Raw genomic sequence first — 19,465 nt, 5'->3', positions numbered from 1 at the left:
GTACCGTGCTCCTGGCCCGTATTCTGAATTTGTATCTGAATTCTCAGAGTTTTTATCCAGTTTAGTTCTTAAATCAGATAAAGTTATTATTGTAGGCAATTTTAACATTCATGTCAACGTTGATAATGACACCCTGGCTACCGCGTTTATCTCACTATTAGACTCCATTGGCTTCAGTCAGGGTGTACATGAACCCACTCATTGGGTTAACCATACCCTCGATCTAGTTCTGATGTATGGAATTGAAATTGATAACCTAAAAGTCTTTCCACAGAATCCCTCGCTATCGGATCATTATTTGATTACTTTTGATTTCTTTTTACTCGATTACACGCCACTCAGCAACAGTTACTATACTAGATGTTTATCAGATAGTGCTGTTGCAAAATTTAAGGAAAAGATTACTCCGTCGTTAAATTCAGTACCAAGTCCCTCAGTAACAGAGGTTTCCTGTACCGACTTTGATCATTTTGTCGATAGCGCTGTAGGCTCGCTGCAAACAACACTCGACTCTGTAGCTCCTCTTAAAATGAAGTTAACAAAGCAAAGAAAGTTTGCTCCTTGGTATAACTCTCAAACCCGTAAGTTAAAACAAATATCGCAAAAATTTGAAAGGAATTGGCGATTAACCAAACTGGAAGAATCTCGTTTAATCTGGACAGACAGTCTCAAAACTTATAAGAGGGGCCTCTGCAATGCCAGAGCAAACTATTACTCAGCATTAATAGAAGACAATAAGAACAACCCCAGATTTCTTTTCAGCACTGTAGCCAGGCTGACTGAAAGTCAAAGCTGTATTGAGCCTTGTATTCCTTTAGCCCTTAGCAGTAATGATTTTATGAGCTTTTTTAATGACAAAATGCTAACTATTAGAGGCAAAATTCATGACCTCCTGTCCTGAGATAGTACCTATCTAACCTCAAACACAGCTGTAAAACCTAATATATATTTAGATTGCTTCTCCCCAATTTCTCTTCAAGAATTGACCGCAGTGATTTCTTCATCTAAATCATCAACGTGTCTCTTAGACCCCATCCCAACTATGCTACTTAAGGAGGTCTTTCCTTTAGTTAACATTCATATATTAGATATGATCAGTATATCCTTATTAACAGGCTATGTACCACAGTCTTTTAAGGTAGCTGTAATTAAACCTCTACTAAAAAAGCCCACCCTGGATTCAGAGGTGTTAGCCAGTATTAGTATCTTTTTTGTCCCTTTCAGGGAAATTGGTTTGCAGCCAGGAAAATACACAAAACATACAATATACAAAACACTGATGGACAAAAACACACATGGACATAATGGGCAGTTTCTAGGAGGCTTTAAAAATAAAAATAAAAATAAAAATAAAAATAAATGAAGATTAATAGGAAAATAATCAGCATCAAAGTGCAAAGTGCCAATGCAAATGAAAATGCAATATGTAGACATGAAATGCAGATGCCAGCAGCCTGAATAATCTGTGCAAATAGACATAAGCACATAAACAATTTACAGACTGCTGTTCAACAATTGAATGACTGAAGGGACAAAGGAAACCTTAAATCTCTTTGTCCTAAGAGCAGGCACCTTCCACCGACGGCCTGAAGGCAACAATACAAATTCAGAGAGAAGGGGGTGATTTACACACTCCACACTCTGGATGAGTCCCATCCATTGGCAGCTGGTTCATTTGTGCTACCAGGCGTTTATGGAGTGCAGTTAGTTTCTTTAGCCAGTGGATCATGTTAGGACTCATTGTTGTCCAGCTCAGCTTCATACCTGATATTCTTTCTTGGATGTCTGCCGATGTAATGTAACTGGCTCTTGTTCTTGGAGATTGCTGTGGTCTGCTCTCAGATCCACGAGCCACTTAGCATTGGTGTTATGCGATGCCTCCCCTTCCCATATGTTCTTCCAATATTGTTCAGTTTCAGCCCTAGGTAGATGTATACTCATGTTGTTACCTTGCCACTGAGAGTACACTTTGGATGGATTGGTTTATTCTCCTGGCTTCTTCTTCTCTTGTGTATCTCTGTAGGCGGGTAGCCAGAGCTGTGAGCCTTTGTTTGGCAGTCTCCACTGCCTCAGGTATAGACAGTGAGTTGAACTTCCTGGGTATCCCCTTTTTCCCCACACCTTTCTGCTCCGTGTTGCCTTGATCTTGCCATCCAGCCTCCTTTTCCATGGAGGGTAACGCGCTTTGTAGCTCATGATGTTCATCTTGTAGCCAAGAACCCCAGTAACACTGTTGCTGTGGTGTATATCAGCTGATTTGTCTCAGTTATGATCCTAGTGGGGACAGTTTGTAGTACTGCATTCCCATCATCTAGTAGACTTTCACAGAGTACCTTGTCAATTTCAGGTCATTTGCCCTTGTTGTAAGGGAATCTGTCTTGTAAGGGCTTGGGGCTTGGTACCCAATCTTGGAGTGTGGGGATGTTAATGACATCACCACTTTGACCTGTCGTCCTGGCTCCCCCTTGACCTAGCATGTTTCTTTTACCTTGTCATAACCTGGCTCAAAGGCAATGACAAAAACGGAGAGACACAGCGTGAACTCAAATACAAATATTTATTTAAGTAAAGCAACGTAAATAAACATAATGCAGGTATGGGGTGTGTTAGTCAGTGTGATCAGCAGTGTACATGTGGATGTGTGGAGCATGCGGGGTGTGGTGTTGTGGAGAGAACCTAAAAGAAATAGAAAAGCCAAACAAAAGTACAGGCACTGGCGAAGAGTCCAGGGAGAGAGAGTGCGGCGTCAGCACTGTTTATATGCGTCACAGCACCATGGGCCCAGGTGCTCGCGATCTGGATAATGAATTGATCAGCTGTTTACCTCAGTAGAAAGACAACACAACACATGTCATCAATTACGTAAGTTAACTTAAAATCTCTGCATGCACTAGCAATTTCAGTCAGTCAATTTTATTTATAAAGCCCAATATCACAAATCCCAATTTGCCTCAGAGGGCTTTACAGCATACAACATCCCTCTGTCCTTAGGACCCTTGCAGTGGATAAGGAAAAACTACCTAAAAAAACCCTTTAACGCGGGAAAAAAAATGAAAACAAACAGAAATGAAAACAAAGACTTGAATCTCTATCAGTCCTCTATAAGTCATTACAGTGTTACTTGCTTGGAATTTGATAAATGTTATTTAATAAATACACAATCACAATTATCTGTCTGTCTGTCTATCTATCTATCTATCTATCTATGTCTATCTTTCTTCTTTTTACTTCTGACCTGCAGCCATCCCATACTGTCAGAGGTACTTCGAGAACGGCAGCTACGTTTGGCAAGCGGTCCAACTCTATGCGCAGGAACCCCAAAGCAGAAGTCAACAAACAGGGATGGCTATGTAAGCAGGTAAAAAGTATTATTCATATTAAAGAAGAATACCATTAGTCATGTATCAGCTGAAATACAGACGGTAAATGGTAAATGGACCTGCACTTGTATACTGGTTAAGGTTTGTGATAGAACAGCTGTTGGTGTTGGTAGCTGTTTTTGTTTAGAAATGTCGTATTGTAGTTTTATTGTTTATTGTTATGACGTGTTCCTGCAGGCCAGCAGTGGAGTGAAGCAATGGAACAAGAGGTGGTTTGTCCTCACTGACAGGTGTCTTTTCTACTACAAAGGTTTGTGCTTCATTCTGTTCTCCACTTCAGATTTCTGCTCTTGTGAATGTTTAATGAGAAGTTGTCATGTATTTAGAGGATGTCTTGGCAACATGAGGGCTAGTAACTTGTTCATCTGTTTCATTTAGCACATCACATCTTTAATAACAAAATATACAGCATACTGATGATTAGGAGTATTAATCACTATTTTCATCATGATGCAATATTATATCTATTCTTTGGACAATGATAAATTATTGGCCAATATCACTAAATCTGCCACAGTATGATTTCGTTTTGATGTGATTCAGGGGCCTGTGATAGATATGAGATAGTATCACTGTCCATTTAACAGTCAGTTATAGAAGAAGCTGCCACCCCTTTCTGTTTTACTTTTGGCTATAAAAGATAAAAGCAATACATAAATAATTGTACTCCTGTAACACACATAAAACAGTACATGGGATAAATTAACCTTCAGGGCTCTCTGACAGAAAGCTCTTTATGGGGGAAATCTTTTCATTTCAACTCAAACCATTACCTTTTTTCATAAAACGTCAGGGTTATCTGACTTAAAGTGTGAAAGGCAAACTTCTTCCAGCAGCCATTAAATAACAACATCATTTAACAAAAGTATCAAATTCAGCTCATTAATAGCTGTCAAGGTTCACAGATGAAACAATTGTTTTTGTAAGTCACTCATTATTAGCTTAAGCACTTTCATATTGAACAAATTAGCTTAGCAACCAGCAGACTTTACCTTTACTCATAGCTTAGCAAATTACATGTGCGGCCACTAAACCAGTCAATTTATTAAGTCTGATTAAAAAAATACAGAGTATTTAAAAATAGATACTATAGAAACCAAAATCAATAAGAAAAGGGAGAGTACTAACGGATGGCTGGCTGTGGATGCATGCAGTGTAAGGAGAGACTTTATGCTGGTATAGGGCACTCACCCAGCTCCTGTGCCCTACACACACACTAACTGCAAAGAAAAAAGAAGCAAAAAGGGAAAACTAATATGGCAATATGCTGGTCAGACACATTGTCATGGGGGTGAGAAGACAGGTGAGGACGTCTATCACCAAAACTTTCCACTGTCTAGGTGGCCACGCCGTGGTCCTATAGCAGGCTGCAAAGAAAGAAACATGTGTTAGCTCACAACATTAGCACTGTGTTGCTCCACTACTCACACACACTTGCAACATTACTCTGCTAACCTCTTGGGGTAAACCACCACCACAAAGGGCTCAACAATATTAACAAAATGAATGAATACAAACAGAAAATATTAAAACTAAAGGCTACTTAATACACCTTAAAATTAATTAGACAAAACAAAGCACAAAGCAGCAGTATTTGACTCCAAACTAAACGACCAAAACAGAAGAACTAAACAAAATAACCTGAAATCAAACAGCAGTGGCAGTGGTGTCATATCCTAAATATGATGATGTGGATAGATGTTTTCACTTTGCATCGACTGTGTTGGATTGTTGATCACTGAATCAATATATCCATCCAGATTGATGGATCATTACGCCCCTGCTGATGATGTGTAAAATAATTTGAAAATTGTTAAACACAATACAAAAACATTATTTGCATGGTTTCTGCATGTTGCCAGCTTACTGTGGCCATACTGTTGACACTGCAGTCAGGTGACAGCTACGCAGCTACGCTCTACTGTATATTTGTGTCAAATTTCATATTTCTGAAATATCTGATAGCAGTGGTAGTTTGTCTCTCTTTGTTCTCAGTAAAACTTCAATTTAAAGGCCTGCAAACTTTGTGGGAATTTTGGATTCAGTGTCCTTTCTGACATGAAGCTAATGATAAAATCATGAACAGACATTGTGTGTGGGGTTACTTTCTGTCTTTGCAATGCTGTAAAATGCTCTACAATGTCATCATGTACATCATTTCACCTGCTGGTGTCAAACATTTGCTGACTGCTCTTCAAAGGCACAGTTTAAGCACAACCACTAAAGCCTACAGCACTGACTCTACATGGCCACACCAACTACTTTTCCATGTCCACCACACACAGCTCAGCACCAGATGCACACTGCAACATCCCTTGCTTTTTTTAAATTTATTGTTTTAATTGATTTGAAAGTTCTGTCACCTGAGTACATTTCAGTTGTCAAGCCACAGACTGTGGCACACACTGAGCTGTGAGTAATTCAGTCATTCTTTCTGTAAAGTCTGAAAGTTTATTGTTCTTCTTTATTTCATCAGTATGGGTTTTGTTGTGTATGATACAGGATATCACTGAGATCTGTTGTGGATATGAGGATATTTATGAATGACATCACTGCTACACCTAATTATGTGTGCTGTGGTGCTGTAGAAATGCTGTGATCTCATTTCATGTAAAGAACCAGAGGTATTTGTATAAAAACGTGTAGTGTTACCATATGTGTGTGCATGTGTGAAGATCTGTGAATGTGCAGTCACTCATCAGAGGCATTTTTCTCATGGAGATTAATGGGTCACTGAGCTAACTCTGGCTGCAGCCTGGCTCTGCTCTCTTTTCAGCAGAGTACATCACCATGGTAATCTTGGCTGCAGACTCTGAAAATAATTAACAGAATCTTAAATACTTTAAAGCCACAGTTGCTAACTTTTAACCCTTAGATGCATGACCTACCAATACCTACACTCTTCCATAAGTAATTAGAATCAATGTGTTTTATGTGATAAACTTAAGCAATTTCTTTCATTTTGGTTAAAGATGATGATTTGTATTATATTTTGGTCAACAAAAGAATGATTTCATGTTTGACATGTTCATTTATCACTTTTTATTAACATTTTAACAACTAATGACATGGCTGAATAATCAATAATAGTATAATAGCCTACCTAACGGGTTAGATTTTATTACAAGGAAGCTATAAATATCATAGTAAGTCTGCTTATCTCTACACAACAAGTTAGCTAGCATTCTAAGATAGCTAACCACACACACACACACACACACACTAATGGTTATATTTTATTACAAGGAAGCTATAACTATATCATAGTAAGGCTGCTTATCTCTACACAACAAATGCAGTAATGTTAGCTAGCTAACATTACAGTACTAACATTACATAGTAGTTAGCTAACTAGTACCTACATTGTAGTAGGCTGATTTGGTGACAATAATACTATACTTTATCACACAAAAGTCATGGATGTAGAAAATAAGTTCATATTTTATAACGCCATATGTATTCCAAGATATAAAATAAATTTAATACTAACAAGTATATTGCAGTTTAAAAATCTTCCTGGGTGGTGAGATTGCTGGCATTAGATGTGTAAGTGCGACAGTAAATGTATACCTGACAGTCATAGTTGATAGGAATCAAAGATTCCTAGGTCTAACCCTTGATATTCCATAGGAAATGCTTGGGGTCATTTTTGACCCCACTTATGGAAGAGTGGGGTAGTGATACAAAAACAACAATTTCTTAAAATGTATATAATTCTTTTTTAAAATGCAAATGGCCTCATGTCAAAAACATGTCTTATGAGGAATACCTGGAATATGAAATGATAAAAACTTTTAATTCAATATATATTGAAGAAAAACAACCCCTGGGGTCATTTTTGACCCCCCTTATGCATCTAAGGGTTAAGAAAATTACTTTGTGTCATATTTGCTGAAAAGTCCCTTCCCTTGCTGCTGCCTCTAATGGCATTTGCTAGAAACTACTGTGGTGCACTGAAAATAACCAATCAGACGAAGAGGAGTCTCTAACACAGCTGTTATTCATGTCAGTTACTGCCCATGAACTGCAGTCAAACTGTCAAACTAGGCAGTGTTGATCAAATATGAATCAAGATTTTTTACTGCATTGTCTATTTCTCACCTCAAATGTTTTATTATAGTGACCATTTAGCTTTAAAATGAGAGTTTATGACCTTTCACCATATTGGTAACAGTTGATTGAAGCACCAAGTACTGCCCACCAGCCAGACCATCTTTCTTTCAGGAAGTGTTCTGAACTCTGAAGCAAATTTGTGTAGACACCAAATAATTACTCCGTCATGTGACACCCTGCAGCCCAAAGAGACTTTTCCCATTGCCTTACATTGCGAAAGAGATGTCTGTAAATCAATGATACATTTGTTTTGAGCATCACAACCCCGTAAAATGACTTGTTTCACCATTGGGTTGTAATCACTTTTGTTATAGAAGTGACGTAAATCAGCAGGGAATAGCTCAGTGCGCAAGGTGTGTGCGTAGTGGGGGTGTGTCTTGAGAGTGTGTGTGTGTCTGGAAAAGAGAGCGTGAGTGAAGCTGGCGACCGGACAGAGAGAAACAGAGAAAGGAGTAAAGTTAGCAGTAGCTAATGTTTACAGAAATTCAGTGCAGTGTACTTGAAGTGTGGTGTATTTGCAATAAATGCTACAACTCCTCAACCTCCAAGACGTCTTCCCTGTGCCTTGCTTGCCACCTGTTGAACATAAAGTGTAGGGAGTTAACCCCGAAGACGAGCGGCCACTTCAGCCCTGGAGCAGCCTAGTAAGTCTCCCCTGTGCCTCCAAACCATGGTTCGGACGCTGAGAAAGGAACAACTTGATCTCACAGAAATACGTGAAATGACCACGACCTCTTAACACCGCATTCCGTGGTGGCAGCATGTAATGGGTTGAAATTACGTGCTGCCACCACAAAAACAATGCCAATGTAAAGTCAATTAGGATCCTCTCCCGTGGTGGACACACGGATTCCCTGATTCAATCACGTCACGTCAACCTCGTTTTCCTCAATGATATCTTTAACATTCCTGTACACACACAAAAACGCGGAAGTGTCCTTGATAACTCAACAATATGACAGGTTAATGTCAAGGCCATAAAATAAAATAAATGTATTTTCCCAGCTTTTGATAGCGTAGGGCTTTAAGAGCATTGTGCTGTACTGTTTTGTAGCTGCTGTCGGCCGTCTGTGGGCTTCATTCCATTTCAGATTGCCATCCGTCTGCCGTAACTGAATCCAGACGCCACTAATAAATAAATAAATAAGACGATAAAAATAAGGCTGAGCACGGAAGAACCAGAGAGGAAACACCATCACATGGAGCCGTCCGCCCCTGGCAACCCGGCCACCCTCCACTCCACCAGGGGAGAGTGGACCCCAAGCCAGCGCCACAGAACCAGCGGCTGCCCCGCTGGTTATACCTCCGACCGTGGCAGCTGTCACACAAGCCGCTGCTGAAAATTATACATATACAAACCATTCATACAGTCAATGTAAAACATTTTGTTAGTAATAAAAAACAAATGTAATCTCAATGTGACCGCGCCAGCCGGCGGGACTGTGGCTGAACCACTTCCAATGTTCATTTATTCATTCATTCATTCAATCGCGTGTTCAATGTGTGTGTGTGTGTGTGTGTGTGTCTGCTCACCCGGGTATAAGGCTGTGTCAGAGAGGAGTATCAATAAAAAAAAGTAATTATTTTGGTGTTTATTTCTTTTATTCTTCCGTTTTTTTAAATTAAAATGTGTAATATAGCCAACAATATTATATACCAAATGTTAATCTAATTATTATTGTAGAATGTATTTAGCAAATCACCACTCTCAACTGGAGACAGCAGCAAAACAACAACAAAAAAAAAAGGCATTATAAAAAGCCGACAAATAGTGTTAATTAATTGACGTGAGACATTGAAGAGGTTGTCTCCTATAGTCTGTAATTTTTTATTTTTTTTTATCATAACTTCTCGGAAATTACTCAAAAGTAGAACATGCTAAAAGTAAATACAATAATAGGCTAAATAGTATCTAAGCAATAATAAAGTGTCTAAACAATAATAAATATTATCTAAGTTATCTATTAGGCTACCATTCCACTCTGTAAATAGATTTTAAAATTTCAATATGATTTTAATATTATTTTTGCTTATTTCATTATTGTTATTATTGGTTTTACTTTTTAGTAGTATTGTATTGTCTGAGGATGACTCATTTTAGTAACTATCTACAGTAAAAAAGAAAAAAACAAGCAAAGAAACAAACAAAACTCACTTTATACACTGGGCCTTCAAAGTGCTCTCTGAAACTACACTTGGCATGGCTTATGTCCAAAAAATGAAAAAATCTAAACTTTGTCGTAGAGCTAAACCAAATACATCACTGGAAAGGTCTCAACCTGGAGAGTGACATATGTCAGTATGAAGATTCTACATAGCTCCTGCTTTCAGCCATTGACCTTTGAACCTTGACCTCAGTGCATGTTTGAGGGCTTATAACTCAGCAACTAAAGGGGGTACAGACATGGGACCAACTGTTATAGAGAGCTCTTGACCTCAGCTATCATGTGAGTGTAGTCAACAACTGAGGGTGCTGTCAGATATGGATAAAATATGGATAAAATTAATTTTCACCCATTTAGAAATTAGATATTTAAAATCTGATTTCACAAATGTGTTTACCATCCCCTTAAAGTCCACAGTGTACTCTCAATTCAGTATTTACAACTTCCAAATCTGGGAAAAACACTTAGATTTTTAAAAAACTACAATTCCCATGCAGTTTGATACATATCAGCAACATAGTTGTAGTTCTTCTGATTTGCAAAGTAGGGTTCTAAATAGGGTTGTAAAAAGATATATCTACTGAATATATCTAATATCAAGTAAAGCCGAACGAGTTATTACACTCCACCTAGATGAACTATGGTAAGAAAAAGTAAAGATGTCGGCTAATTTTTGATATTTTAGCTAATACAGTAGAAACAGCGTTTTTGGGACAGTAGGTTCGTTTGCGGCTTGTAAAATAGGGTTGTAAGATCTACTGAATAAATCTAACATCTAGTAAAGCCGAAGTAGTTATTACACTGCACCTAGATGGACTGTGTTAAGAAAAAAAGCAAGGATGTTGGCTAATCGTAGTTATTTTAGATAGTACTCTAAAAACGGCGTTTTTGGGACGGTAGGTTTTTTTTGCGGCTTGTAAAACAGGGTCGTAAAAAGATACATCTACTGAATATATCAAATGTCTAGTAAAGCTGAACTAGTAATGACACTGCACCTAGATGAAATATGTTAAGAAAAAGTAGGCATGATGGTTCATTTCGGATATTTTAGCAAGTTCTCTAGAAACGGCCTTTTTGGGATTGAATATTTGAATAGGCTATAACAAATATCTAGAACAGCCAAACTATCACGTTATTATCATTATTATTATTATTGGTGGGAAATTATAACAGAGGAATATATTTGCTGTTTTAATATCAAGAACACTTCGCGTTTTTGTGTGTATACAGCAATGTTAAAGATATCATTGAGGAAAATGAGGTTGACGTGATGTGATTGAATCAGGGAATCCGTGTGTCCACCACGGGAGAGGATCCTAATTGACTTTACATTGGCATTGTTTTCGTGGTGGCAGCACGTAATTTCAACCCATTACGTGTTGCCACCATGGAATGCGGTGTTAAGAGCTCGTGGTCATTTCACGTACAGTACAGGCCAAAAGTTTGGACACACCTTCTCATTCAATGCGTTTTCTTTATTTTCATGACTATTTACATTGTAGATTCTCACTGAAGGCATCAAAACTATGAATGAACACATGTGGAGTTATGTACTTAACAAAAAAAGGTGAAATAACTGAAAACATGTTTTATATTCTAGTTTCTTCAAAATAGCCACCCTTTGCTCTGATTACTGCTTTGCACACTCTTGGCATTCTCTCGATGAGCTTCAAGAGGTAGTCACCTGAAATGGTTTCCACTTCACAGGTGTGCCTTATCAGGGTTAATCAGTGGAATTTCTTGCTTTATCAGTGGGGTTGAGACCATCAGTTGTGTTGTGCAGAAGTCAGGTTAATACACAGCCGACAGCCCTATTGGACAACTGTTAAAATTCATATTATGGCAAGAACCAATCAGCTAACTAAAGAAAAATGAGTGGCCATCATTACTTTAAGAAATGAAGGTCAGTCAGTCCGGAAAATTGCAAAAACTTTAAATGTGTCCCCAAGTGGAGTCGCAAAAACCATCAAGCGCTACAACGAAACTGGCACACATGAGGACCGACCCAGGAAAGGAAGACCAAGAGTCACCTCTGCTTCTGAGGATAAGTTCATCCGAGTCACCAGCCTCAGAAATCGCAAGTTAACAGCAGCTCAGATCAGAGACCAGATGAATGCCACACAGAGTTCTAGCAGCAGACCCATCTCTAGAACAACTGTTAAGAGGAGACTGCACGAATCAGGCCTTCATGGTCAAATAGCTGCTAGGAAACCACTGCTAAGGAGAGGCAACAAGCAGAAGAGATTTGTTTGGGCCAAGAAACACAAGGAATGGACATTAGACCAGTGGAAATCTGTGCTTTGGTCTGATGAGTCCAAATTTGAGATCTTTGGTTCCAACCGCCGTGTCTTTGTGAGACGCAGAAAAGGTGAACGGATGGATTCCACATGCCTGGTTCCCACTGTGAAGCATGGAGGAGGAGGTGTGATGGTGTGGGGGTGTTTTGCTGGTGACACTGTTGGGGATTTATTCAAAATTGAAGGCACACTGAACCAGCATGGCTACCACAGCATCCTGCAGCGACATGCCATCCCATCCGGTTTGCGTTTAGTTGGACGATCATTTATTTTTTAACAGGACAATGACCCCAAACACACCTCCAGGCTGTGTAAGGGCTATTTGACCAAGAAGGAGAGTGATGGAGTGCTGCGGCAGATGACCTGGCCCCCACAGTCACCGGACCTGAACCCAATCGAGATGGTTTGGGGTGAGCTGGACCGCAGAGTGAAGGCAAAGGGGCCAACAAGTGCTAAACACCTCTGGGAACTCCTTCAAGACTGTTGGAAAACCATTTCAGGTGACTACCTCTTGAAGCTCATTGAGAGAATGCCAAGAGTGTGCAAAGCAGTAATCAGAGCAAAGGGTGGCTATTTTGAAGAAACTAGAATATAAAACATGTTTTCAGTTATTTCACCTTTTTTTGTTAAGTACATAACTCCACATGTGTTCATTCATAGTTTTGATGCCTTCAGTGAGAATCTACAATGTAAATAGTCATGAAAATAAAGAAAACGCATTGAATGAGAAGGTGTGTCCAAACTTTTGGCCTGTACTGTATTTCTGTGAGACCAGGTTGGAAAGGAATGGTTAAGACTGGTGACCACGAAGGGACCCTCTCACGTCCAGATAGACAACATGAGTGGTGAGCAAAGCGGTGAAATAAACCGTAATAGTCAGCAAAGTGCCGTATTCCCCCCATACGGTGAAGAAGCTAAAGCTAAGCTAATGGCGACTGCTAGCTGATTCCCCGCGGCTCGGCCGGGAGAAATGACGAACTATTCTAACCCGTTTATGTCACTAACAGCGGTGAATAAAGCAAGCGAAAATGAGGGACATTATAACCTGTTTCTGTGTGAGGATGGTCTGGTTACAGTGAAACAACAGACTGGTGAAACACCATATGTTCCAGCTCCATTAAAGCTGTCTAGCACTAACCCTTTAGTTGATGTTCATGGGGAAAATGACTGTTTCAAAGACTGTGGAGCAGCCCCATGGTATAATGTGCATAATCCACAAGCCCATGTCCAGACATTAAACATGCACAGTACTGTTTTGCCAGTGACTGTAGTCGTCTCAACACCCAACTCAAACCCCTTTGCTCCGGCTCACCTGGAAAGATTTGTTCAAAGCACACCAGCCCCTTGTTATCCATCATTTCCCCCATGCCCACAGCCACACACCCCATGCTACAACCCACCCCTAAATTATGGACATTTTTTTGAGCAAGACAACAATGAGACTGTGCAGTTAAAGTGTTCTTCCCCAAAATGTGAGCGGCCCAAGTCATATGTATGCAAACCCCGTGTCACATACAACTACCCTTCATCTGAGAGTGAGGAGGACTATGACCACAAAGAGAGAGTCCTCACTTTACGTCCTGGTCAGTATGATGGCACCACTCCATGGAAAGAGTTTATGCACCGGTTTGAGAGCTGTGCTAAAGCTAATCACTGGTCCAAAAAGACTATGGCCATCCAGCTTAAGTTCTGTCTGCTGGGTGCAGCCGGGGCAATCGCCCACAGAAATCCACGGTCACTGCAGCGGGACTACAGCTGTCTGGTGGAGGAGATGGCGACTGCTTACGGCCCTGCTTCAGAGTATTCTGCAGCCGTAGCTATTGAACTGAGACAGCAGGTCCGAAAACCAGGTGAAACTCTTCATGTATTGAGAGATGACATATATGAGCAGGTGTCAGTAGCTTATAGTGACAGGACTGATGATGAACAGGACACTATATGTGTTGAAGTTTTCACAAATGCTGTAGGGGATGCATGGATTGTGCAGAAACTGCTAGAACAGCAACCTCACACACTAGCCCAGGCTTATGACATAGCCCGCTGTCATGAAACCACCAAGCGGGCAGCATCACATGTTACCAGCCTCATGCGAGCAGGGGCACACAGGACACCAGAACAAAGACCTTGTGCAGCTGTGGTCAGAGAGGGAACTGAGGGGAAGGACACAGAGACTGCTGCCGCTGCCCCACCTGTTAGCTACAAGCCAAAACTACCTGATTACCCCCGTGCACCAACCCCCCTGAAAAACCACAAAGACATTAAGTGGGAAGAAATTCGCAGTCATAATTGCTCTGGCATTGGTTACATGAAGAGAGACTGTACCTCCCCTAGAAAAGCAACCCGAGTTCATCCCCCAGCAGCATCTAATGAGAGCCCAGAGCCCACTGCATTACATTTCAAAACCCATGAGCAAGAGATGAGCATCCATATGTCAGTGCATGAACTGGATGTGTGTGCTGTCCTGGACAGTGGGGCATGGAAAAGTGTGTAGCCCCTGCGCCATTACAACGCCATTCACCCCAATGCCAGACCTCCACCATCCAGCCATCAGGTGTGGAGACCCTGTTGGGTGTGGGGCCAGGTGATGTGCCTGTGCTTGGAGAAGCTTCCATTCCTGTCCAAATCAACAACTGGCAGGTGAGCATGCATTTCCTAGTTGCTGACATCGCTGGTAATGAGGCTCTCTTAGGTCACCCATTCCTCACCCAAGCACAGGCACGCCTTGACTTTAGAAACCATCGCATCGTGTTGTTCGGAGAGGAGGTGCCATATTTCCACACTACAGGTAAACCAAAGACTCATGCAGTGAGGGTGGCCCGGACTGTGGTGCTGGAGGCTGGACAGGAGTATGTGGTAAGAGGCCATGCCCACCTCAGAGAGCCTGGTAAAGGAGAAGTGATGCTGAGCCCCACTAAAGGCTTTGTTGAGAAACACAGGGTGTTAGTTGCACGTGTTCTGGTGGAAACTCAACCCCTTACAGTCAGATAGGTTAACACTGAAAACTGCCTCTGCTGCTGGGCGCTGTGCTTCGGTTCTGTGTCCGGTGTGTCCAGAATGGCATGAGTGTGTGGATGTCTGTTCATCTTTTCGTTCATGTCCTTATTAATGCACACTTTATAACTTGCTTATTGGATTTATTAAAAACGAACGAATGAAAACTAAATATCTTTGAATATCTTAAAGGAAAATTAAAATGACCAGTAAAAATAGATCATGACCGGATTTTTATGACCCTGTTGGTCAAAATGACCGGCAATGAAAAAGTCTAGTGCGACGTCTGAGGTACAACATGATATTGTGACTCGGCCAGGTGTCCCAGTTAAGCAGTCTCCAAGCCGGATGGCGTGGGAGAAACAACAGAGTGCTGACCAACAAATACAGCAGAGTCTGGAGGCTGGGCTGGCCTGCTGCAGCCACAGCAGCTGGGCTTCGCCCATAGTGATGGTACGAAAAAAGGACGGAACGTATGTCATGCTTCGTGTCATGCTTCAATCAATCAATCAATTTTATTTATAAAGCCCAATATCACAAATCACAATTTGCCTCACAGGGCTTTACAGCATACGACATCCCTCTGTCCTTTGGACCCTCACAGCGGATAAGGAAAAATTCCCCACCTGTTGAACAAAAAGTGTAGGGAGTTAACCCCGAAAACGAGTGGCCACTTCGGCCCTGGAGCAGCCTAGTAAGTCTCCCCTGTGCCTCCCAACCACGGTTCGGACGCTGAGACCAGAAAAGTTAACACTTTGTTCCAATAATTTGAATGTTTAGACGCATAATTGAATCATTTTATCCCCATTCAATTTAACGTAGCTACCCAGCACGCCTTCTCTATGGGCTGCATGGTGTGGAAGCAGTGCCAATCATCTGGGTAGTTTTAAATACGGCAGTAGAACCATTTTGGCCTTATGCTCCACTGAGCAATTCTAATGGGAATGAACAGAGCCTTGCCTCCTAATGCTGTATCTAGGTCTCTTCTTACATCCATGTTCTAGACAATTTCTGCTCACTACTGTTAGTTTAATGACCCATGGAAAGCATGTGCTTCACTTAGTTTGCAACACATGCTGGTACTTTTTTCTCACACACTTCCTATAACAAAATCCACAAGACTACATCACATGCACACCTCACCCACAAGACCAGCCGCCTTAAAGGGGAGACTCAGTTGGTAACTATGCTAAATTTCATTTTTGTTTCAAACTGTCCACGAGGGGAGCCAAGCTGCCTTGTATGTTGTAACACCACAGTATGAGGCCCCTTGGTGGTTTTTGGGACCCATTGCAGTCACTTAATGCCTGTAAGGAGAAACTGCTCTGATGGTAAAACTTCTTTGTTGGCTATGAAATAAGATTTCATTATTACAACTCTGCTAACCGTTTTTTGAAATGCACCAGTGAAACAAGATTTTGCAACTATGAGGTCTTTTCTTAAAGTTTTAATTGTCAGATTTTCTTTTTTTTTTTGTTCATTTGGTGAATGCACTGTATTTCTATCACTAGCTCATGAGATGTATTTCCAACAAAACAGAGATGTTATAAATGATGACTGACGTTTTTAAAATATCTTTAAGCTATATCACATAGCTTAATCAAAGACATTAGAATTTAAAAGAAAATCTATAAATTCAATAATTTCCATCAACTCTGTATCCAAACCCATGTGTTGTATATTTCCCTGCCTATAAAAATTCAATGTTATTCCAGTCTTATAATGACTATAAGGACTTGTCTTAAATGCAATCAACAGAAGTAAAAAGCTAGAGTTAGGCTATAACCAATACACCATGGTCACATGATTTAACTTCCCTACCACAAAAAGGCTGTAAAGCTCTGTTAGCGTGATGACACTCTGTAATCTCAGTTAGCCACTTGTTAGCAACTGGCTTTTAAAAAACTCATTAAAGCTTCAAAATTCACAGTGGGGTATTTACTGATGTGTTTTGTAGTGTAGAACAATATGTCTAAGTCTTTTCAGCTTGTGTTAACCACAGACCTTATTTCAGACATCTAACCAAAAACCCATTCAAAAAAACTCATTGACTTCAAGGAGAAGGAACCTGGACAGTGAAAAGGCTAACTCATTGGGTTTTACAACTCATTCCTGGGCTCTCTATAGTTGTAACACCTTCAATTTCTCCAACCAGTAACATGCTACAAATCACCTGATTCACTCTGCACATGCTTAGTTCAGTCTCAGCTCATTCTTCATTTGAGGAATTGGCACCCTATGGAAAACAAAGTCAGGTTTATAAGGGAACAGATTTCGAGGTAAGAAATAAACTCTTTTACTAGATTTATTTTTGTAATAGCATTGCTGCTTTGTTGTTAAATTCATTAAACTTAAATCATGTTTATTACATGTCTATGTAGATATCTTTCATGCAAGTTGTTAGTACTAATATTGTAGCTGTTAGCTGTAAGGTAAGCTAGAGTGCAAGACAAGTGCAAACATGTAAACAGACAAACATAAACACAGACACAATCAAACAGCCACACAACACACACACACACGCCAATTTTGTTAAAAACATGGTAAATAGTCTCAGTGGTATTGTACATATGACTTTATTTTTAAAAAAAAGTATATTTTCTAACAGTAAATTAATTTCCTTTTATTTGCGTGTTTTTTAAGTTACAAATTAGTAAAAAAAAAGTGTGAATATTTCTGTAACTATAACTATGACGTAATTGATTTTAATGAACTTGTAAAGTAAATTGTAAATTGCTTTTACAAAACTCAGTTTAAGGGCTTATACCAAAAGTAAAAGGTCATGACCCACCCACATCCGGCAACAGAACAAGTGCTGGCCAGTTTCTCACTTGTGCTCAAACCGACACCCCTGCATTTGTCAATGGACTCTGGGAGAGACAATACTTCATGCAATACACGTAAGTAACAATTTGCATCGTTTAAAGTTATATTTTACCCAAATGAGCATGATTACTTTGCACTAGCTTTCAAAGGCAAAAGTGTTGCTTGGTTTTCTCCTTTTGGTATACATTTGAAACTTTTTGCTAGGTTAATTGGGCGCCAGGAAGCCTAATGTGATCGAGTCTCAACTTACTAATGTTACAAGATTATTTTTAACCTAATTGTGTGCTTACTTTGAAGCTTGTCATGTCACATGGCTCTTGTTTGTCAAGTCAGACATTTCAAACAAACCAGCTATACTTTATGTGGCCACAGTGCCTGGACTTTTGGTGACAGAGGGTCCCCTACAACAGTACAGACTGACGGGCCGCCAGGCTAACGGTCACCCCAGCCAAACCAAAAGAAAGACATGAATTAATTTTAGCTTTTTCTTGGGACACAGCGTAGATTGTCACGCAAGTTAAGGTATACAAAAACATACATACAAGGAGGAGCAGAGGGACCGACAGACAGATAGACAGGTGAGGTAATTGACATCCTCTGTTGACGATGTAAGTTCAGACTAGTTACAGTAATTTACCTGTTTCAAAACTACCCTCACAAGCTGTTAAGCTAACTGACTGACACTTTGCCCATATTACATGGTTGGTTTAGTGTGTTATTATGACAAAAGCAGTTACTGCAATAGATCATATTAGTATCAACCATCCAATCAATAGTATTGGCAGCATGTTGTATTAATGCTCATTGCTTTAGAGAAAAAAAAAGTTTGCATAACTTGGCTTGCAGCCAGCCTCCATATCATTACTGTTCAGAGGTCTTTGACACTCTTTCGGATTCTTGCTCCAGTAAAACAAACATTGGTGATAACATTGGATAACATTAGCATTGTGAATCTGGTTATCATCTGTCTCTGTTAATAACGTGTCTGCAGATGTGAGCAGAGGAGGCCAGTTGTTAATCACAACATTACAAGTCACATAATGAATGATGAATTGAGATAAAACAGTCAGGTGAAATATCTGTTACAACAGCAATTAAACATAATAGTCATACATAACTAGAACCAGGGGCCTAGGTTTGATTTGAGCTTTGGTAGGATCAGATGATCTTGATGACTGTTTCTGTAATCAGCTTCCTGAACTGATGCATCTGGCCGACAGATGATCATATACACTGCCTGGCCAAAAAAAAAGTCACCACCAAAAAAAAAGGTCATACACTCTAATATTTCGTTGGACCGCCTTTAGCTTTGATTACGGCATGCATTCGCTGTGGCATTGTTTCGATAAGCTTCTGCAATGTCACAAGATTTATTTCCATCCAGTGTTGCATTAATTTTTCACCAAGATCTTGCATTGATGATGGTAGAGTCTGACCGCTGCGCAAAGCATTCTCCAGCACATCCCAAAGATTCTCAATGGGGTTAAGGTCTGGACTCTGTGGTGGCCAATCCATGTGTGAAAATGATGTCTCATGCTCCCTGAACCAGTCTTTCACAATTTGAGCCCGATGAATCCTGGCATTGTCATCTTGGAATATGCCCGTGCCATCAGGGAAGAAAAAATCCATTGATGGAATAACCTGGTCATTCAGTATATTCAGGTAGTCAGCTGACCTCATTCTTTGAGCACAT

The 19,465-nt window shown here is 40.2% G+C and overlaps 1 protein-coding gene across 25 annotated transcripts in view; it reads left to right on the top strand.

The window, feature by feature from the left end:
• plekha6 (pleckstrin homology domain containing, family A member 6) overlaps nt 1–19,465 on the top strand; it is a 374,661-nt gene that overhangs the window by 153,995 nt on the left and 201,201 nt on the right. For 22 of the 25 annotated variants that reach the window (XM_078166903.1, XM_078166583.1, XM_078166712.1 and 19 more), the window contains 2 exons: nt 3,242–3,358; nt 3,558–3,630. In XM_078166903.1, the coding sequence (XP_078023029.1) occupies nt 3,242–3,358; nt 3,558–3,630 (190 nt within the window). The remainder of the gene's footprint in view (nt 1–3,241; nt 3,359–3,557; nt 3,631–19,465) is intronic. The other 3 variants (XM_078166943.1, XM_078166958.1, XM_078166995.1) reach the window with 1 other exon arrangement.

The sequence above is a fragment of the Epinephelus lanceolatus genome, chromosome 1 (genome assembly GCF_041903045.1).
Source record: "Epinephelus lanceolatus isolate andai-2023 chromosome 1, ASM4190304v1, whole genome shotgun sequence".
Taxonomy (NCBI): domain Eukaryota; kingdom Metazoa; phylum Chordata; class Actinopteri; order Perciformes; family Serranidae; genus Epinephelus; species Epinephelus lanceolatus.
The sequence above is the reverse complement of the archived record's forward strand: the minus strand, read 5'-3'. Positions and strand labels throughout refer to the sequence as shown.